Source organism: Gouania willdenowi, unplaced genomic scaffold, assembly GCF_900634775.1.
Source record: "Gouania willdenowi unplaced genomic scaffold, fGouWil2.1 scaffold_119_arrow_ctg1, whole genome shotgun sequence".
Taxonomy (NCBI): Eukaryota; Metazoa; Chordata; class Actinopteri; order Blenniiformes; family Gobiesocidae; genus Gouania; species Gouania willdenowi.
The window spans coordinates 1,087,354-1,109,155 of NW_021144867.1; the positions used below are offsets into that span (position 1 = coordinate 1,087,354).

Genomic DNA, 21,802 nt, shown 5'->3' on the forward strand with positions numbered 1-21,802 from the left:
CTTTTTAGAAATAAAGTTGCAAAATGGATCGTTTCCTTGGAGGAAGTAGGTGTTTCTTAAAAACAAAACCTCGTCACCTAAGGTTCCACGAACTGATGGTTGGAAACCAAATTCTAACACTCAGGTCTGATGGAAAAAGCAACACATGGAACCAAAATCACAGAAAAAAGGAACAAAAACCAGCTTTACCCTTTTAAAACACATTTTAATAAATAAAAAAATAAAAAATTGCAATTTAATGGCAATTAAATTCTACACAATGCGACTCAACCTGATATAAAAAACAGGACTTTTAATAAGTAGGGTTGAGATTTGGAACCAGATATAACATTGAGGAATCTGTTCCCTCACATTTGGAGCCTGTTTAATCACACTGTTAGAACTTAAACAGCATCATTCACCTTTGTATTGTCAAGTTTCTTGAAAAAGCCAAAGTATTTTTTAAAAAATGCCTCAACACTTCATAATGCCTTTGTCATTATAAAAAGTATGAAGCTTTTCTTTACAGTGCAGAACATATTACAAGAATACAAACTTAAATATAGGGATAAAAGAGAAATATTTATAAACATGAAGATAAAAACATTGCACAGATTATATTATGGCACACTGGGGTAGTTTTGTGGTAGAGTTAACATATGAGAGTTCAGAGTGGTGATGGCTCTCGGGGAAAGTACAGATTCACAGTCTGTTGGTCTTTGTTTTGATTTTAAACCAACAGCAGTGGTGTATTTAGCACAATGAGAAAATAATAATTTAAAAAGAATAAAGCAAATAGAGAACAAAGACACACAAAGGTTCATTTTGTCTCGTAAGTTAAAGTCTCTGCTTTTTCAATGAATAGTTTCTGACAAAATGTGACTTTGGACAAAATTTGAGTCTCTCTCTGTGCTGAGCTGGGAACACTGGGAGTCACACTCAGGAGCTGCTGGAAGCTGTTGTACTGTCTGACACTTTGTCCACAATCAGGACATCATTAGAATGAAGGGAACTGTCTGGGCTTTCTGGATCACAAATGGATTCATCTCTAAATCCTTTGGTTTTCTTGTCTCTTAGTTTTTCTGGAAACAAACACAGATGTTATTCAGTGCGTTCACCTTCCAGCTGCTGCAGAACTTTATCAGAGAAACAAAAGTCAGGAAAAAGAAAGCTTCATGTGTGAAGTCCGTGTGAGGACTTTAAAGTATCAATTTACTGTAGATACACACACATTACCTTTTCGTTGCTTCAACAGACAGATCAGTACCATAACAGCTGCTACACCTGATATCAGTGACACCAAGAGGAAAACGTGTGACCTCGTACCTGAAACAGAGGAAACACAAAATCAGTGTTTCTTCTTCTTCTCTGATTGTGTCCATCCTTTCTGTTGTTCACACTAAAGTGTGTCCATGGTGAACAGTGTGTATTTCAATCTTATACAACAATGGAGCATTTTGTCACAAAGATCATGTTTCTACGTTTAACAGAACCAAAGTTATGGTAAGATTGAAATTAGCAATATGGATAGTGGCCATCTTGGATTTTGCTCTGAGCACAATTTACAGTATTTTAAGATACATTATTAAATTTCTTGACCCTGAAAACCTATAATTCATCACTGAGATCATGCCTCTGTCAAATAGAACCAAGGTTATGACAAAATATCCAAAATAGAAATATGGATGGTTCCATCTTGTATTTCTTGATTTTCAATGGGAAGTGTTAGTTTGCCAGTGGGGATCCCATTAAAAATAAATACAGCATCCTCAAAAACCCTCATGTACAAATGTTCATGCTTTCTTCCAGAAGTGAACATCTTAGCCTAATATTGCTACATATCTGCTGGGCTAATCTTAACACTTACTGCTGCTGTGCTCCTCACTGGGTTTCATCCAAGTGGACGTGAAATTGTTGAACCGAGTGCTGACGGTGCAGTTGAGCTGATCTCCATCCATGTCAGAGAGCTTCATAGAGCTGGAGATGTTGTAGAGCTTCTCCTCAGTCTGCTGGACTGTGTTGTTGGACTGAGGGCTGGAGGACCAGGTGAGCTCAGGCTTAGGGTAGATTCCCTCTGAGCTGCAGGTGATGCTGTTTCCTGATGTCACCATGTCCACTGTTTGGACTGGAGCTATGAAACAACACATGAACATAGAGGAACGTCACAGAGCTGCTGGAGCACAGAAAACTTCTTCTCTCAATCTTTGTCTTTATTTGGATCACTCTCTTACCGTACACCTGCAGGACCACATAAATGGGCTGATATCCATAGCGATTACTGACGAAACATTTGTATTTTCCTTCATCCTGAACCTTCACCTTCTTCAACATCAGTGCTGTCTTCCTCCCAGTGACCTGATCCTCAACCAGTGAAGTCCGACCATTAAAACTAGGATCCTGATCGTCAAGCTGGTCTCTGTTCTTATAAAATGAGTGGACATTGACATGTCTTGTCCTTGTTATATAATACCAGTAGAGATCATCTGTTTCCTGTCTGAAGCTACACGATAAGGTGCAGTTGCTTCCGTAAACACAGCAGACGTTGATCTCTGGAAAACCTGATAGAAAGAAAAATTCAGAGTTAGAAATCCCTGTGATCTGTTTTGATGTTCTCTGTTCTTCAGACAATCACATGTAATTACCCTCAGTCACCACTAGGTGGACTTATTTCATACATCACATCTAGATGGAAACCAGTAACTCACCCTCTGCTGCATAGACGTACAGAAAGCAGAGCTGCACAACTTTGATCCAGAACTTCATCCTCTGAGTTTAAAGTCTACAATGGGAACCAGCAGCAGTGTGGGAGGGGCCTGTCCAGGAGCTCCCACACTCTCATTCACTTCTCAATGAGTCCAGATTATTTATTATTTTTTATTTTCAGGCCGAGCTCTGAAAGGAAAATAACATCAGTGAATATTTCATCATGTTCAGAATCACTGAGCAGTGACTGTCAGCAGCTGGAACATCTGTAGGTTTACACACAGAGGCTGCAGTGTGTTTAAACCTTAATAAATGTAACTATCAGAATAAACGCATCTTCTGTACAAATGTTCAATGATTCAGTGTGTTTTCTACAACTTCACAAGATGACATTAATTACACTCAGATTTGCCATTTAATTAATAGTTATGTATAAATTGTTGGACTTTCAAACTTTGAGCTGGTGTTTGAATCTATACCACCTAGATAAATAGATTGTCCTCCCATAATGATATGACTCGTGCATCATGTAGTTGTATACATGGGGTCACAAGAAGTGATCAACACCTCACGACCAGATCCCGATCAGCAATCGATTGGTTGTAAGAAAATCAAACATGTTTGAAATCCTGGTCGCTCCTCGTGGGAGTATCATTGTTGAAGCAGTACCATAAGGGGAGAGCAACAGGAAAAACACCATTTAATTATGTAATCTGTTCATAGTTTGACCATATTTCACTCCACATTTTTACAGTAAAATTGTCCCATATTTATAATGACAGTCAAGGACAATATGTAGTAAGGATGTAACGATTAACTCAACTCACGATATGATTCTCTCACGATATAAATAAAAGAATAATACAAATGAAGAAAAAGCCTATTAATTTAAATTGAAAATTTAAATTAAATAGTAAACAATGCAAAACTGCATAATAGTTCTTTTTCTTTTTCAAAGTTCAACTGAAAATGTATTTTGTGCCTTAACAACTGGACTTAAAAAAAAACCAAGTCGAAAAAAAAGAAACCAAGTTGATCTCCCGAGCTCGGCAGCTGGAGTAAACAGGTCGATCTCCCAAGCTTGGGAGATGGAGAAAACAGTCATTGCAATGTATTTAAGTCAGTTATTAGTCTTGACCAGCAGAGGGCGGTGGTAACACTGCCAACACTGCTGGACAAGAGAAGGGATAAATATATCTGCTGTTTAATAAAAGTACTGCAATTCAATTTTCAGAGCATGATGTGAACCGTGATACCTATGAATCGATTTTTAACTGCCTTACAATTAATCGTTACATCCCTAACAATAACTGTACTGTAACATGTTGTAGTCATCAAACTCACAGTACACATAGATTAACTCTTCATAATTATACTACAACACTTAGTTTTAATAAATGTGCTTTTATAAAATTTTAGTGATTTTTTTTTCATTAAATAAGTACTAAAATATACAATAACTGTACTATAACATGTTGTAGAGTCATCAAACTCACAACATAATCATGAAGAGTTTCATTAAGCACATTAAAGCTCCCACACTCTCATTCACTTCTCAATGAGTCCAGATTATTTATTATTTTTTATTTTCAGGCCGAGCTCTGAAAGGAAAATAACATCAGTGAATATTTCATCATGTTCAGAATCACTGAGCAGTGACTGTCAGCAGCTGGAACATCTGTAGGTTTACACACAGAGGCTGCAGTGTGTTTAAACCTTAATAAATGTAACTATCAGAATAAATGCATCTTCTGTACAAATGTTCAATGATTCAGTGTGTTTTCTACTACTTCACAAGATGACATTAATTACACTCAGATTTGCCATTTAATTAATAGTTATGTATAAATTGTTGGACTTTCAAACTTTGAGCTGGTGTTTGAATCTATACCACCTAGATAAATAGATTGTCCTCCCATAATGATATGACTCGTGCATCATGTAGTTGTATACATGGGGTCACAAGAAGTGATCAACACCTCACGACCAGATCCCGATCAGCAATCGATTGGTTGTAAGAAAATCAAACATGTTTGAAATCCTGGTCGCTCCTCGTGGGAGTATCATTGTTGAAGCAGTACCATAAGGGGAGAGCAACAGGAAAAACACCATTTAATTATGTAATCTGTTCATAGTTTGACCATATTTCACTCCACATTTTTACAGTAAAATTGTCCCATATTTATAATGACAGTCAAGGACAATATGTAGTAAGGATGTAACGATTAACTCAACTCACGATATGATTCTCTCACGATATAAATAAAAGAATAATACAAATGAAGAAGAAGCCTATTAATTTAAATTGAAAATTTAAATTAAATAGTAAACAATGCAAAACTGCATAATAGTTCTTTTTCTTTTTCAAAGTTCAACTGAAAATGTATTTTGTGCCTTAACAACTGGACTTAAAAAAAAAAAAACAAGTCGAAAAAAAAGAAACCAAGTTGATCTACCGAGCTTGGGAGATGGAGTAAACAGGTCGATCTCCCAAGCTTGGGAGATGGAGAAAACAGCAGAGGGCGGTGGTAACACTGCCAACACTGTCAGTTTGATGTCACTACAAAATGTTATAGTACAGTTATTGCATATTTTAGTACTTATTTAATGAAAAAAAATCACCAAAATGTTATAAAAGCACACAAGCTACCTACCGTCGGACACGGAAAAATGAAAAATCCTTAATCTTCTTCTTTCTATAGCTTCTTTTTTTTTTTTTTTTATAAATGGGAGTGATAGTTCTGTCAGAGGTAAACTTCCGTGTACTTGTTCGCAGTGGATTCTGGAATGGAGAAGCTCGCTCCAGTTTTAAGAGTTCATACACAAAACCACGCCCTGCGTCCTCCATGCAGGGCGTGGTTTTGCGTTACCTGAAGGTATAATGCACCAGATTGATCGTGTTGAGACGGTAGCAGTGAGGATCGGCTGGTGACTCATTAGTAATCAGGAGTCGAGGAGTGCTGGTCTGCGTGAGCAAATTGTGTCGCTTATGGTCAAATCCTAGTATAATAGCTGAGAAAACTCGGTAGAAGTACGAAGCAAGGATTTGTCGATACTGGCTGGTGACACGATTCAAGGATCGGCTCAAAAAATGAAGAATAAAGAGAGGAAGAAGGCGATAATGGTGGAGGCGGGTAGGCAAGTCTGTACTGGAAATGAACCAGAGAGTGCAGTTGAAGATCTAAGTACTAGTGAAGATGGTATGGAGTATAATCATTGTGGTGGAGGAATCAACCATGGGCAGTGATCATTTCCCTATAATAACGAGAATTTTGTTTCAAGAATAGTGTCACAGAGCAGCTTAGCTGGAAGATGGATGTTTGCTAAAGCTAAATGGGAGGTTTTTAGAAATAGAAGTGAAAGAGAGATTGATCAAGTAGCCCTGAAAAATGATATTGATAGTAAGATATGGAAAATATTAATTGAGGCCGTAGGGCAGACTGTACCTGAAAGTAGTGGGAAAATAAAAAGAAAATCAGTTCCGTGGTGGACGGAAGACAGTAGTGCTGCCGTTACAGAGAAGAGTTATGAATTATAGATGGTGGAATCAGATTTTTTTTTTTTTTTTTTTTTTTTAAACAGAAATTTGTTTAAAAATTGCCAATTAGAAGCCGTTGAGCGTTTCTGAACCATTTTGCTGTCGGTTCCTCTACTGGTGGTGGATAACAGGCAGGACATTGCAGAGGTAAGCAAAATAAAAAGCTGTTTAGTTTGTGATCAGGTTTATTTTTAATGTACGAAAGCGTATTACATTCACTTGGTTTTTTTTGTTGTTGTTGGCTATTTCTCTCTGTTTTTCAGATTAATTAAGAAATAATAAATAAATAAATAACGTTGCTATGTCCCACAGATCTGAGTAGGCTTTCATTCTGATCAACCGCAAAGTCCTCGGATGCCTGTGTAAAGTCAATAGACTAATTGTAATGCCATCAATATTATGACTTAAAGATAGAACGATCTCTGTGTCTGAATCTAAATTAAATCAAGTTGAAAGTAGATTTTTATCAAATTAAACAAGGAGGCCATGTTTGTTCTCAGAAGAAATAATTACATCTGTTGTTTCAAATGTCCTTTAAGCTCTTTTTTTTCTATTTTTGCTTGAAAAATAGAAAAAGAATTAGTCGGAAAAACAAAACAAAGTTTGTCCAAAAAACTCGAAAAAAATAGGGTGGAAAAGAGATAAAAATGTGTCCCAAAACCGAAGAAAAAAATTGCCCGAAAAAAGGACAACAAAAAAAATGAATAATAACTTGTTTTTTTCCTTCAAGAGAATGCAATACTCTTCCATTCTCAAGTATCTATCGTGAATTTTTTTTTTTTTCTCAGGCCCAGCAGCTGATCACTATCTGTCGAGAATACATCGTGGGTCTGACGATGGAGACTGAGAGGAAGAAGTTGCCTAAAGACACGTTGGAGCAGCAGAAGAGGCTTTGTGAGGTAAAGTGTGACAATGTATCATCTACAAATAGAGTAAATTCCACCATCTTCTATCTTTGTGTTTCTTTTGTAGATGACTGCGTATTTCACCCACTGTAACCTGCAGCCGGTCCACATGATGCTGGTTCTGCGCACGGCTCTGAACCTCTTCTTCAAACTGCGCAATTTTAAGACGGCCGCTAGTTTCGCACGTCGCCTCCTCGAGCTGGGACCTAAACCAGATGTTGCACAGCAGGTTTGTGGGGCTACTGTTTAAAGCTGCTGGAAGACAATAATTTTATTATCAGATAAATCTGTAGTCCAGTGATAATAATAATCCTGGATAAGATTCAAGCCAGCATATAGTCCCGCCTCCTGACCAATCCGTTCTTAGAAAACGACCAGCTCAATAAAAGGAGAATACTTGTGTGAAAACGTCACTGTGTGGATCTGATGTGACGGTGACAAAACTACATTTAACTTCATTTAAGATATATAAATTGGAGAAGCACTTTGATGCACATGTAAAAAAAACACAATAGCATTTAAAGGTAAGATTCACATGCACGCAGACAGCCTATTGTGTAAATGCACATCTGATATCAATGCTGATTTAAAAAAAAAAAAAAAAAAAATTGCTCCTATTAGTTATACAAGTTATTTTTGTCCTTGTTCTATTCTTTGTTTGTAGTCATCATTTTATTTTACTTCTATTTGTTTTAGATATGTTGATTTGCTGTTGCACTTTACAGTGCAGAGATTTGGGTCATATGGAAGTACACCTCAATATGTGCAGCTGTGCCCAATGCCTACCTACCTCTACTGAACCTATCCTAGTCACTCCTTCTCCTTCCCAACCTGCTTCAACAGCTGCACCTGCATCATTTCCCCCCACTCCTTCACCTAAAGTACAGTCTAAAATGGTCAAATATCCTCACATAATCCTCATCAAAGTGCAATACACTGAGCCATACTCATTTATCTCCTAACTGGTCACTATATATTTTTATATTGTGTGCATGGTAATGTTTATAGTTTGCTGAGTAGTTTTTTTAGTATTATATATTTATACGTCTTTCCTTTTCCAGTATTTTATTTAATTGTGTGTTTTATGTCATTCTTGGAGAGCACCTTAATGTTGTACATATGTACAATGATAATAAAAGCTTCTATTCTAAAAGTGAGTTTGTTTTTTTTCTCCACTGTAGCTGATGCTTGTTTATGTGGAATTGTTTTCCCTTAATTTTATATTTTGTTATGAGCACTATAATGATTTTTTCTTTTAGTTGGATTTTTGTAAATAAAAATGAAATTTCGATAGATCGAATCTCGACTTTTGATAGATCGAATCTCGACTTTTGATCTATTGAAGCTCGAGATTCGTCCTTGGTTTCTCGACCAACCGAGCTCGGTTGATCGATTTGTTTCTCGATCGACTTGGTTTCTCGATCTCCCGAGCACGGTTGATTGAGAAACAAAGTCGATCTCCCGAGCTTGGTTGATCGAGAAACCAAGTCGAGCTCGGGATATCGAGAAACGAAGTCGATCTCCCGAGCTCGGGAGATGGAGAAAAGCAAAACAAAGTCGATCTCCCGAATTCGGGAGATGGAGAAAAGCAAAACAAAGTCGATCTCCCGAATTCGGGAGATGGAGAAAAGCAAAACAAAGTCGATCTCCCGAATTCGGGAGATGGAGAAAAGCAAAACAAAGTCGATCTCCCGAATTCGGGAGATGGAGAAAAGCAAAACAAAGTCGATCTCCCGAATTCGGGAGATGGAGAAAAGCAAAACAAAGTCAAAGTCCCAAAGTCGATTTCCCGAATTCGGGAGATGGAGAAAAGCAAAACAAAGTCGATCTCCCGAATTCGGGAGATGGAGAAAAGCAAAACAAAGTCGATCTCCCGAATTCGGGAGATGGAGAAAAGCAAAACAAAGTCGATCTCCCGAATTCGGGAGATGGAGAAAAGCAAAACAAAGTCGATCTCCCGAATTCGGGAGATGGAGAAAAGCAAAACAAAGTCGATCTCCCGAATTCGGGAGATGGAGAAAAGCAAAACAAAGTCGATCTCCCGAATTCGGGAGATGGAGAAAAGCAAAACAAAGTCGATCTTCCGAATTCGGGAGATGGAGAAAAGCAAAACAAAGTCGATCTTCCGAATTCGGGAGATGGAGAAAAGCAAAACAAAGTCGATCTTCCGAATTCGGGAGATGGAGAAAAGCAAACAAAGTCGATCTTCCGAATTCGGGAGATGGAGAAAAGCAAAACAAAGTCGATCTTCCGAATTCGGGAGATGGAGAAAAGCAAAACAAAGTCGATCTCCCGAATTCGGGAGATGGAGAAAAGCAAAACAAAGTCGATCTTCCGAATTCGGGAGATGGAGAAAAGCAAAACAAAGTCGATCTTCCGAATTCGGGAGATGGAGAAAAGCAAAACAAAGTCGATCTCCCGAATTCGGGAGATGGAGAAAAGCAAAACAAAGTCGATCTCCCGAATTCGGGAGATGGAGAAAAGCAAAACAAAGTCGATCTCCCGAGAAATGCATTTTATCATGATTCAATTATCCCATTTCAATTGATATTTTGACTGTGTTAATTGTTGACTTTTGAATAAAAGGTTAAACATAATCTTTGATTCCTATGATTCATTAAAACTGTGATTATGGTGTAGATGTTGCTGTTAGAATTCACTTTCCCCTGGTTTCACATTGATGAGTTTAGTCTAAAAACTTAGACATATTTCTCCTGTTAAAAGGAGTGGCACCCTGCAAAATCTGAAGTAATATTAATAATCATAATTAATATTCTTAGTTATATAACCCATTAATAATAACTCATCCTCCGACAACAATGACCATAAAAGCTTCTATTCTAAAAGGGAGTTTTTTTCTCCACTGTAGCTGATGCTTGTTTATGCGGAATTGTTGTTGTTTTTCCTTAATTTTATATTTTGTTATGAGCACTATGATGTGACTTTTTCTTTTAGTTGGATTTTTATAAATAAAGTTGAATTAAAATTTAAATAAAGACACAAAACAGATGTATTCCTTAAGTTTCATGTTTACAGCCCATTGAATTTGTTTAATATTGTTTTGTGTTGATCTTACATAACTTAATGTGTACTTTTTTTGACATTACTAAATATTGCCTTTTGTCAACCACTTATTTGTGACTTTAGTCAGCAAATTATTATCCATATTACTTATAACTTAAACAATATTGGTTGGATTCTTCTTTGGAACAAAATTGTAGAAGGATTTTTGTAACATTTACTGTTAGTGCTCACCAAGGTAAGTGATTAGTGAAATCTCTTAGTGATTCAAATATAACTGTATTTGTATCTGGCATTGTATACTTAATAGGTTAATCACAGTATGCCTAATTACAACTGTAACAAAATGTATATTTTACTGATGTCATTAATATTAGATTTATTATATATATATAGCAATAACTATATTCCTTGAGGTCTACTTTTACTAGATCTGAGCTATAAGCTGCGCTTTTACTTAAAGACAATATCCTCGTAAAACCTTAAAATTGCAATTTAAAAAACATTATACGTAAAACATTAGCACAAATTATCTAATGTAAAACCACGTCTTGAACGTTTTGATATTGTTTCGTAAAACAATTAGCTCTGGGCTGTAAGAATTACTTTAATCACAAAAAAATATTTTATCACAGTTATACCTAATGAAATATTTTACCTTCATGTGTTGTACTTAAAGTTTTAAGGTAACTACAATGCTGTGAATCTTTAAACATTGAATTTATCCCTGTTTTAAGGTTAAAACAAAGAGGTTGTGATAGGACTGCAGCACAAATAAAACAATTGTCTTTAGAGGAAATCCAAACGATCGACATCATTCACGGAAATGCTGATCAATTTATATGTTATTGATGAGGTGCATTATACTTTGTTTTTTCAATATTACACTTCTGAGGAATCCGGTTAACAAAGGTATTAAAACGAAGCCAACATGACTATGCTATCGGTTTTATTTTGTGTTTTTTTTCTTCATTTCATGATGTCACTTCCGGAGCTGAGTGCGACAATTTAAGAAGTCACTTCCGGCGCGGGGCATGGAGGTTCTGCAGCTGGACCCTCTTGGAGAACTCAGACATTCTGTTGCACGTTGTACATTCTGATTGACAGCACAGCCATACCTATCAATTTTTGGATTTGAAAATAATAATCTAATTATTATTTATTTAAAAAAATAAAAATAAAAAATCAGTCTTGCATGAATCACGTGATGGTCAAGCATTTTGAATTTCTGTTGTCGCTACTTTCTCTATACATTTACAAAACATTCAAGAAATATATCAACACGTGCACCTACGCCATCCCCTATGATTATTTTTATTATTTTGTTTATTATTTTGCTAACCGGAATGCTAAGCTCGCTAGTGTTAGCACTATCTCTAGCATTTTAAAATAAATCTAAACTTAATGAGTTTATCGTGAAACGTGACCTTTCTATCACCACAGTTATATGAATATTCTTTATAGTTGACATATAGAGTAGTAGTTTAATTCGTTTACTCGTTGTTTGTTACTTTCGCTCTCGTCGGTGGGTTTAAAGCTCTCTTTTTGAGCACTCGGTATCAACGTGACTGCTCGTGATTCATCCGCTCAGGATCAACGACTCCATTCATACTTATGGTTATTTATATGACTTTGTTTCCTTTGTTTTACCACAAACAGGACCAGACGTAATTAAGCTTCTCACTGAATGGTCATTTAGTGTAGGTACATTCAGCATACAATTGATTTAATTCAATTCAGTTTATATGGAATAAAATGTTGTGAATGTTACGTCAACCAGCTGCTGTGTTTGTCACCTTAGTGCAGTGGTTCTCAGCCTTTTCAGGCCTCGACCCCCAAAATAAAGGGTCAGAGACAAGGGATCCCCATTGTAAGGAGGAATGAAGTAAAGAGCTTTTTGGGATCCATCCATAAGTCAGCATAATGATGGTCCATTGTTCTATGAATCTGATAACCACAATTTCTTTTATTTATTTATCTGAATAATATCCAATGTGTTATCCAGGAAGTTTATTATTTGCTCCACAGTATATAGTCATCTTAAAGATGTAAGTCGTTGTTTTAATCAGAAATAAATGGGGTTAAAGGTAACAAAAAATGGTGGAAAACGATGGGGAAATCAGATTTAAGAAAAAAAACAAAACAGAAATTAGCGTTGAGCGTTTTCGAACCATTTTGCTGTCGGTTCCTCTACTGGTGGTGGATAACAAGCAGGAGATTGCAGAGGTAAGCAAAATAAAAAGGTTTTTTGGTGTTTGATCGGGTTTATTTTTAATGTACGAAAGCGTATTACATTCACTTGGTTTGTTTCTTGGGCTATTTCTCTCTGTTTTTCAGATTAATTAAGAAATAATAGATAAATAAAAAATTTGCTATGTCCCACAGATCTGAGTAGGCTTTCATTCTGATCAACCGCAAAGTCCTCGGATGCCTGTGTAAAGTCAATAGACTAATTGTAATGCCATCAATATTATGGCTTAAAGATAGAACGATCTCTGTGTCTGAATCTCACGGAAGCGTAGAGCTGCCACAGTTTCTCCACGCTTTCGTAGTTACGCCTGTGGATTTGCCTTCCTGCACTCTGCCTTGTTTGAACCTATTGCGTTTCTGTAGCGCTTCCTGGGCTTACGTACCTCCTTCCGCATTCCTCTCACAGTGCTGCTTGCATTGCTGAGGGTAAGTTGTGTTAGAAGATGCTGGGGTGATTTTGTGTTAATATCTACATAAATGTAGCTGTTTATGTCACAGTATCTGGTGTATGTTGTTCACTATTGTACAACAACATGTTATGAAGCTGTTTTGTGTAGTTTTGACCGTTTTTACAAGTTTAATGGACCTTTTTGTACCGCTGTTTTTGTACTTACTTATATATATTGTATAAAATTGTGTTTTATATTAAACTGGTCCTATAGTGCCATGTATAAATGTACTATTGTGCATTCAATACTAAGATATTCAAATAACACAAGTTTATATATTCTTGTTTTTAGTTTAAACATGTGCTAGCATAATAATCACGGGGAACCTGACAGAGATAGCGTGTCCACTACGGCCTCGTGATTGGCACAGCAGCGATAGGGGCGGGTCCTCCTCGTTGATGGGACAAATGAATGAACCAGTGCCCAGCTTGAAAGAGCTCCTGTGTGTCGCTGAACGTGTGCATTGCTGACTGAAAGACATCTTCTGCCTCCATTTATCTGTTCACTACAGTGTGTTGGATTCATGTTAATGTGTATTTAAAGATTAATTAGATTAAGATTAAATCGGGCTTTCGCCATGTAATGTTAGTACATTATTGGAATTTGTCTTCTGCACTTAACCCATCCCTGAGGAGCAGTCGGCAGCCATTTTGCGGCGCCTGGGGAGCAGGTTCGGGGTTAAGGGACTTGCTTAGCATCCCACAGTGATGGCCCAGGTGAGGCTTGAACCGGCAACCCTCCGATTACAAGCCCAGCGTCCTTAACCACTAGGCCACCACTCCCCCATTTAAATTTATTGAAAAAATTGCGGGGGGGAATATAAAAAAATGTCTAATCAACCAAAACTTTCGCGACCCCCCTGCAGTACCTCCGCGGACCCCCCAGGGGTCGCGGACCCCCTGTTGAAGATCACTGTTTTAGCGCACAGCTTGAGTAAACGTTCTCATCTGTATGTTTAGGAGCAGAGTGCACATATAAGAAGGACCAGAAGGAGATTAATGTGTTTATTCTGTTCTACAGGAATAAATGTTGGAGAACAGTGAGCTGTGTTATCCTCCTTGATGCCCTATCCACACACAAACATATCCGTTACACACGCTTAAAACTGGAGCGAGCTGATCCATTCCAGAATCCACTGCGAACAAGTACACGGAAGTTTACCTCTGATAGAACTATCACTCCCCTTTATAAAAAAAAAAAAAGAAGCTATAGAAAGAAGATTAAGGATTTTTCAGTTATAAATACAACACCATTCACACAAGACAAGTGTCCGACGTTAGATATTCCATACCTCAGTTTGTCACTTAGGTAAACTAAGAAAGATATTGACAGATTCGGCTTTTCCGGACCAATAACTCATCAACATTGCTTTTACAAAACCGATATCTCGCTGCAATCACAGCAAGGTGGACTGCAAGCTACAGGCGGATTTTCCTCAAAATGAGCCGTTCTCCACGCTTGGGAACTTGTATTTGCCTCTACACGGAAGTTAGGTAAAGTTTGAAAACATTTTATTGATTTTTTTTCAGTAAATAAGTACTAAAATATGCAATAACTGTACTATAACATTTTGTAGTGACATCACACATAGATTAACTCGTAATAATTATATTACAACACTTAGTTTTAATAAATGTGCTTTAATAAAACTCTTCATGATTATGTTGTGAGTTTGACAACAATATGTTATAGTACAGTTATTGCATATTTTAGTACTTATTTAATAAATTAAATTAATTTTATAAAAGCACATTTATTAAAACTAAGTGTTGTAGTATAATCATGGTTGATCGACTTGGTTTCTCGATCTTCTTGTGAAGTAGTAGAAAACACACTGAATCATTAAACATTTGCACAGAAGATGCGTTTATTCTGATCGTTACATTTATTAAGGTTTAAACACACTGCAGCATCTGTGTGCAAACCTACAGATGTTCCAGCTGCTGACAGTCACTGCTCAGTGATTCTGAACATGATGAAATATTCACTGATGTCCTTTTCCTTTCAGAGCTCGGCCTGAAAATAAAAAATAATAAATAATCTGGACTCATTGAGAAGTGAATGAGAGTGTGGGAGCTCCTGGACAGGCCCCTCCCACACTGCTGCTGGTTCCCATTGTAGACTTTAAACTCAGAGGATGAAGTTCTGGATCAAAGTTGTGCAGCTCTGCTTCCTGTACGTCTATGCAGCAGAGGGTGAGTTACTGGTTTCCATCTAGATGTGATTTATGAAATAAGTCCAGATGCTGCCACCTAGTGGTGACTGAGAGTAATTACATGTGATTGTCTGAAGAACAGAGAACATCAAAACAGATCACAGGGATTTCTAACTCTGAATTTTTCTTTCTATCAGGTTTTACAGAGATCAACGTCTGCTGTGTTTACGGAAGCAACTGCACCTTATCGTGTAGCTTCAGACAGGAAACAGATGATCTCTACTGGTCTTATATAACAAAGACAGGACAAGTCAATGTCCACTCATTTTATAAGAACAGAGACCAGCTTGACCATCAGGATCCTCGTTTTAATGGTCGGACTTCACTGGTTGAGGATCAGGTCACTGGGAGGAAGACAGCACTGATGTTGAAGAAGGTGAAGGTTCAGGATGAAGGAACATACAAATGTTTCGTCAGTAATCGCTATGGATATCAGCTTATTTATGTGGTCCTGCAGGTGTACGGTAAGAGAGTGATCCAAATAAAGACAAAGATTGAGAGAAGAAGTTTTCTGTGCTCCAGCAGCTCTGTGACGTTCCTCTATGTTCATGTGTTGTTTCATAGCTCCAGTCCAAACAGTGGACATGGTGACATCAGGAAACAGCATCACCTGCAGCTCAGAGGGAATCTACCCTAAACCTGAGCTCACCTGGTCCTCCAGCCCTCAGTCCAACAAAACAGTCCAGCAGACTGAGGAGAAGCTCTACAACATCTCCAGCTCTATGAAGCTCTCTGACATGGATGGAGATCAGCTCAACTGCACCGTCAGCACTCGGTTCAACAATTTCACGTCCACTTGGATGAAACCCAGTGAGGAGCACAGCAGCAGTAAGTGTTAAGATTAGCCCAGCAGATATGTAGCAATATTAGGCTAAGATGTTCACTTCTAGAAGAAAGCATGAACATTTGTACATGAGGGTTTTTGAGGATGCTGTATTTATTTTTAATGGGATCCCCACTGGCAAACTAACAGTTCCCATTGAAAATCAAGAAATACAAGATGGAACCATCCATATTTCTATTTTGGATATTTTGTCATAACTTTGGTTCTATTTGACAGAGGCATGATCTCAGTGATGAATTATAGGTTTTCAGGGTCAAGAAATTTAATAATGTATCTTAAAATACTGTAAATTGTGCTCAGAGCAAAATCCAAAATGGCCACTATCCATATTGCTAATTTCAATCTTACCATAACTTTGGTTCTGTTAAACGTAGAAACATGATCTTTGTGACAAAATGCTCCATTGTTGTATAAGATTGAAATACACACTGTTCACCATGGACACACTTTAGTGTGAACAACAGAAAGGATGGACACAATCAGAGAAGAAGAAGAAACACTGATTTTGTGTTTCCTCTGTTTCAGGTACGAGGTCACATGTTTTCCTCTTGGTGTCACTGATATCAGGTGTAGCAGCTGTTATTGTACTGATCTGTCTGTGGAAGCAACGAAAAGGTAATGTGTGTGTATCTACAGTAAATTGATACTTTAAAGTCATCACACATGAAGCTTTCTTTTTCCTGACTTTTGTTTCTCTGATAAAGTTCTGCAGCAGCTGGAAGGTGAACACACTGAATAACATCTGTGTTTGTTTCCAGAAAAACTAAGAGACAAGAAAACCAAAGAATTTAGAGATGAATCCATTTGTGATCCAGAAAGCCTGATTGTGGACAAAGTGTCAGACAGTACAACAGCTTCCAGCAGCTCCTGAGTGTGACTCCCAGTGTTCCCAGCTCAGCACAGAGACGCTGTCTCAAGTTTTGTCCAAAGTCACGTTTTGTCATAAACTATTTATTGAAAAAGGACAGACTTTAACTTACGAGACAAAATTAGCTTTCGGCTACTGCACGCACGGACAAAAAAAGCCTTTGTGTGTCTTCTCCATTTGCTTTATTATTCTTAATTATCATAATTTTCTCATTGTGGTAGATACACTACTGCTGTTTGTTTGAAATCAAAACAAAGACCAACAGACTGTGAAACCACTCTGAACTCTCATATGTAAACTCTACCACAAAACTCCCTCAGTGTGCAATATCATCATCCTGTAAACACCTGTACATTACATTTTTATCTTCATGTTTATAAATATTTATCCCTGTATTGTTACTGAAAAACTTGCACATTTTAATGTTTTCTTGTAACATGCTCTGCACTGTAAACAAGAAAAGCTTCATACTTTGTATATATGGTATTATGAAAGATGGTAAACTTGACAAGACACAGGTGAGTGATGTCTTACTGTTTAAGTTCTAACAGGGTGATTAAACCGATTTCTCAATGTTGAATCTGGTTCTAAATCTCAACCCTACTTGTTTAAAGTCCTGTTTTTTTGTTGTGCTTTTTAAGAGACCAAAAATAAGATTTTATAAGCAAAATGTGCACTTTTTGTTACCTTTTTTTCTATCAGGTTGAATCGCATCATGTAGAATTTAATAGCCATCAAATCACAATTTTTTTTTTTAAATTAAAATGTGTTTTAAAAGGATAAAGCTGGTTTTTGTTCCTTTTTTCTGTGATTTTAATTCAGTGTGTTGCTTTTTCTATCAGACCTGAGAATTTGGTCTCCAACCATCGGTTTTAGGTGACAGGGTTTTGTATTGAACAAACACCTACATCCTCCAAGGAAACAATCCATTTTGCAACTGTATTTCTAAAAAGCTTTTAGTTACAAATTAGTGTTTCCGTCAACTTTTATTTATGACGTTGACGAGCTAAACATGGCTCTTTTATGACAGAACAAGACAATGCATGGTTAAGTTTTTGTTAATACAAGACTGGAAGAAAATGTTAGTGGATGGCCTGTCAGACGTTCAAAATGCACATTATCTTCTATTGTGGGGGTAATTTGTATGAGGTGCTGATTGTAAAGTTGTTCATGTTAAAATAAACAGCGACTTTGTGCAACAGTTAGTGTCAATTAGCTTTTATTTTGGTACTTCTGGTGCATTTGCATATTAGCTAAATATTTATTTTAATCTGTGACAATTAGATGTATTATTTACATTTAGCATTTAGATTTAACATTGACATTTTTATGATAATTTTTTTTCACAAAAGTTCCAGTAAATCTGGTCAAAAGTAAAGTCAGAAAAACATCTTAGTCTTCTTTATCCTTCTCTACATTCCATAAGTCAAATGGATTGTGTGGGTCATAGTTTAGTTGGTGGGCGTCGGTCAAGGTCTTCTCACAGGCTGCTAAGATCTTGCGCGTCTGGATGTTAATGAGACATTTAAAATAGGAAAGGTAAAGTGACAAAAAAACGTTTAATTCATTGCACTGATGGAAATGTTTTTTTTTATTTATCTTTTAATCAGATAAATCCATAGTGTTGTAGGCCAATAAATCAAAGATCTGCCAGATGTTTATTTTGGGGCCTACACAAAGGGCCTGTACTATGAAGCTGGATACGTATATCTGGGATATCTCTCTATTAGCAGGCTTCACCTGACCAAACATTCTCTGTCAGAGAACACCTGCACTACGAAGCAGGATATCAACACGTTCACTTCACCCAGGTGATTCCAGTCTGGCTACGTGCATGTTCACATGAAAGGGGTGGAGATTGCAACTTACATCACAATTGAGGAATAATTCTTTAAAAATATGAAAACCAAAAACAAAACCGTTGCTGCAGCAAAAGCAGGAAGGAAGGAATGCCTTGAAGTGAAAATGATTAGTTTCACTTTATTAAAGTACAGACCTTGTCTGTGGCTCTGATGTGATGTTCATACAGCTCAGCCTACATCATAAGCTGGACTATATTTATCTCAGCATCGGCACGGAATGAATGAATAAATTTATGGGTCTGAAAGTGGCCGATGCAGGTAGGTTTTATCAGCTGACTAATGTAAGTCAGTCCATCAGATAAAAATCTCTGTTTCCTATAGGATGTCATTGATAAATGAAAGAATTTCATCAATGTCTAAATATTCTCTCTCCTGTCAGCGTCACATCAGATCCACACAGTGACGCATTCAAACAATTATTCTCCTTTTATTGGGCAGGTCGTTTTCTAAGAGAACTGGTTGGTCAGGAGGCGGGACTTTATGTTGGCTTGAATCTTATCCAGGATTATTATCATCACTGGACTACGTATTTATCTGATAATAAAATTATTGTCTTCCAGCAGCTTTAAACAGTAGCCCCACAAACCTGCTGTGCAACATCTGGTCTGGGTCCCAGCTCGAGGAGGCGACGTGCGAAACTAGCGGCCGTCTTAAAATTGCGCAGTTTGAAGAAGAGGTTCAGAGCCGTGCGCAGAACCAGCATCATGTGGACCGGCTGCAGGTTACAGTGGGTGAAATACGCAGCCATCTACAAAAGAAACACAAAGATAGAAGATGGTGGAATTTACTCCATTTACAACATTTGTAGGTGATAAATTGTCACACTTTACCTCACAAAGCCTCTTCTGCTGCTCCAACGTGTCTTTAGGCAACTTCTTCCTCTCAGTCTCCATCGTCAGACCCACAATGTATTCTCGACAGATAGTGATCAGCTGCTGGGCCTGAGAAAAAAAACAATATTTATCACAACAACCATCACGATAGATACATGAGTATGGAAGAGAATTGCATTCACTTAAGGAGAAAAAAATCAGTTTTTTGCCGAATTCTTAACTTTTTTTGGTCCGTTTTTCGAGCAATTTATTTCTTCTGTTTTTTTGGACATTTTTTTCTATTTTCCACCCTAATTTTTCCTGTTTTTTGGACAAACTTTTTGTTTTGTTTTTTGGACAATTTGTTTTGGTTTCTTGGACTAATTTGTTTCTGCTTTCCGTGCTAATTTTTCGGACACATTATTTTCTGTTTTTCATGCTAATTTTCCCTCCTATTTTTTAGACTACTTCTTCTGAGCTTAAAGGACATTTGAAACAACAGATGTAATTATTTCTTCTGAGAGCAAACACGGCCTCCTTGTTTAATTTGATAAAAATCTACTTTCAACTTGGTTTAATTTAGATTCTACGGAAGATTTAACATTTAGATATAAGATTAAGCATTTAGATATGATATATAACATTTAGATTTAACATTTAGATTTAACATTTAACATTTATATATAAGATATAACATTTAGACTTAGATTTAACATTTAGATATAGATTTAACATTTAGATATAACATATACCATTTAGATTAAGATTTAAATATTTAGATTTAATGCTTTTTTTCACCTCTATATATGTGGTTAAATGCTGTGTTAACTGTAGGAAAATGTGCTAAATATGAGAAAAGTGAGATAAATAATGAAAATGTGTTAGCTAAAACTTTTATACTACATTTTTACACTTGGCATCCCATATAGAACAGCGTCAGGTTGTGAGCGCTAGTTATGTTGGAATGGGCAGAAGGTGAATTAAAGAATGATATGGGGAAAGAAGGAATAGTGAATCTGTGCTTTTGGAATTCGAGGAAATAGTGATGCCAAAGAAGGTGTATATGTGGGGTTTTTTTAGCTACAATGTCCGGGAATATGTGCCAGGACTGATTATGTGTTAAGTGTCAGCGATATGAACATACAGCAAAGGTATGTAAAGGGAAGCACAGATGTGCTCGGTGTGGAGAGGATCATGAATATTCTGAATGCAGGAAGGAGCAACCTCGGTGTTGCAACTGTGGTGGGGGTCACAGGTGTGGCTCTTAGGGGCCGTGAGGTGTAAAAAAAAAAAAAAAAAAAAGCAGAAATAAATTCAGCAGGTAAGAGATCATCAGAAAGTCACTTATGCAGAAGCCGTGAAAGTGGTCAATGAATGTGGAGGAAGAGCTAAAAAGGATGAAAATGTGAACTTAAGGATAGAGCGCGTGGCGGAGGCTGCAGATCAGGAAAGTGTGGTGAAGTTGGAAGAAGTTGGTCACTTTCATAACAGCTGCGATAAAATCAACTATGGATGTGAAATCAAAGTCAGAAAGAATTCAAATAATTGTTAAAGCTGCAGAGTGTAATCTGGGCCTGAGTGGACTTACTTGGGGGGAGGTAAGCAAAGACCTGTAATATCAAGCCAGGTCAGAGAGACCATGTACATGATGACATCTTTATTCTGTAAATAATTTTATTATTACAATGGAATGTTAGGAGTTTGTTGGCTAACGGCCAGGAGCTAAATAAATACATTGATGATATGCCCAGTAAGCCGGAGGTGGTGTGTATTCAGGAAACATGGCTCCGGTCTAGTATTATATATTTATACGTCTTTCCTTTTCCAGTATTTTATTTAAGTGTGTGTTTTATGTCATTCTTGGAGAGCACCTTAATGTTGTACATATGTACAATGACAATAAAAGCTTCTATTCTAAAAGGGAGTTTTTTTCTCCACTGTAGCTGATGCTTGTTTATGTGGAATTGTTATTGTTTTTCCTTAATTTTATTTTTTGTTATGAGCACTATGATGTGACTTTTTCTTTTAGTTGGATTTTTATAAATAAAGTTGAATTAAAATTTAAATAAAGACACAAAACAGATGTATTCCTTAAGTTTCATGTTTACAGCCCATTGAATTTGTTTAATATTGTTTTGTGTTGATCTTACATAACTTAATTTGTACTTTTTTTGACATGACTAAATATTGCCTTTTGTCAACCACTTATTTGTGACTTTAGTCAGCAAATTATTATCCATATTACTTATACCTTAAACAATACTGGTTGGATTCTTCTTTGGAACAAAATTGTAGAAGGATTTTTGTAACATTTACTGTTAGTGCTCGCCAAGGTAAGTGATTAGTGAAATCACTT

General features: G+C 36.9%; 2 protein-coding genes and 1 long non-coding RNA gene across 3 annotated transcripts; 2 read left to right on the forward strand and 1 right to left on the reverse strand.

Moving 5' to 3' along the window:
- Positions 1-361: 361 nt before the first annotated feature.
- Positions 362-5,382, reverse strand: LOC114458470 (CD276 antigen-like). The gene is made up of 6 exons (XM_028440844.1): positions 5,337-5,382; positions 2,685-2,871; positions 2,211-2,537; positions 1,847-2,110; positions 1,216-1,305; positions 362-1,061 (listed from the first exon to the last, which is right to left on the reverse strand). Exons 2-6 carry the CDS (start codon positions 2,740-2,742, stop codon positions 919-921), a joined length of 882 nt encoding a protein of 293 aa, XP_028296645.1. The 5' UTR covers positions 2,743-2,871; positions 5,337-5,382; the 3' UTR covers positions 362-918.
- A 170-nt stretch (positions 5,383-5,552) lies between these two features.
- Positions 5,553-8,301, forward strand: LOC114458458 (uncharacterized). The gene is made up of 4 exons (XR_003673041.1): positions 5,553-5,882; positions 6,265-6,367; positions 7,009-7,119; positions 7,193-8,301. It is a non-coding gene; the product is annotated as an uncharacterized LOC114458458 (long non-coding RNA).
- A 5,386-nt stretch (positions 8,302-13,687) lies between these two features.
- Positions 13,688-17,973, forward strand: LOC114458457 (CD276 antigen-like). Its single transcript, XM_028440828.1, has 6 exons — positions 13,688-14,338; positions 14,854-15,040; positions 15,198-15,524; positions 15,625-15,888; positions 16,430-16,519; positions 16,663-17,973. Exons 2-6 carry the CDS (start codon positions 14,983-14,985, stop codon positions 16,773-16,775), a joined length of 852 nt encoding a protein of 283 aa, XP_028296629.1. The 5' UTR covers positions 13,688-14,338; positions 14,854-14,982; the 3' UTR covers positions 16,776-17,973.
- Positions 17,974-21,802: the final 3,829 nt, after the last annotated feature.

Bases quoted from the DNA above. Each gene is read 5' to 3' on its own strand.
- LOC114458470 (XM_028440844.1), bottom strand. From the start codon at position 2,742: ATGAAGTTCTGGATCAAAGTTGTGCAGCTCTGCTTTCTGTACGTCTAT. The intron at 2,538-2,684 runs GTGAGTTACTGG...TCTTTCTATCAG, and splicing joins GTACGTCTATGCAGCAGAGG to GTTTTCCAGAGATCAACGTC. The intron at 1,062-1,215 runs GTAATGTGTGTG...GTTTGTTTCCAG, and splicing joins TCTGTTGAAGCAACGAAAAG to AAAAACTAAGAGACAAGAAA.
- LOC114458457 (XM_028440828.1), top strand. From the start codon at position 14,983: ATGAAGTTCTGGATCAAAGTTGTGCAGCTCTGCTTCCTGTACGTCTAT. The intron at 15,041-15,197 runs GTGAGTTACTGG...TCTTTCTATCAG, and splicing joins GTACGTCTATGCAGCAGAGG to GTTTTACAGAGATCAACGTC. The intron at 15,525-15,624 runs GTAAGAGAGTGA...GTTGTTTCATAG, and splicing joins TGTGGTCCTGCAGGTGTACG to CTCCAGTCCAAACAGTGGAC.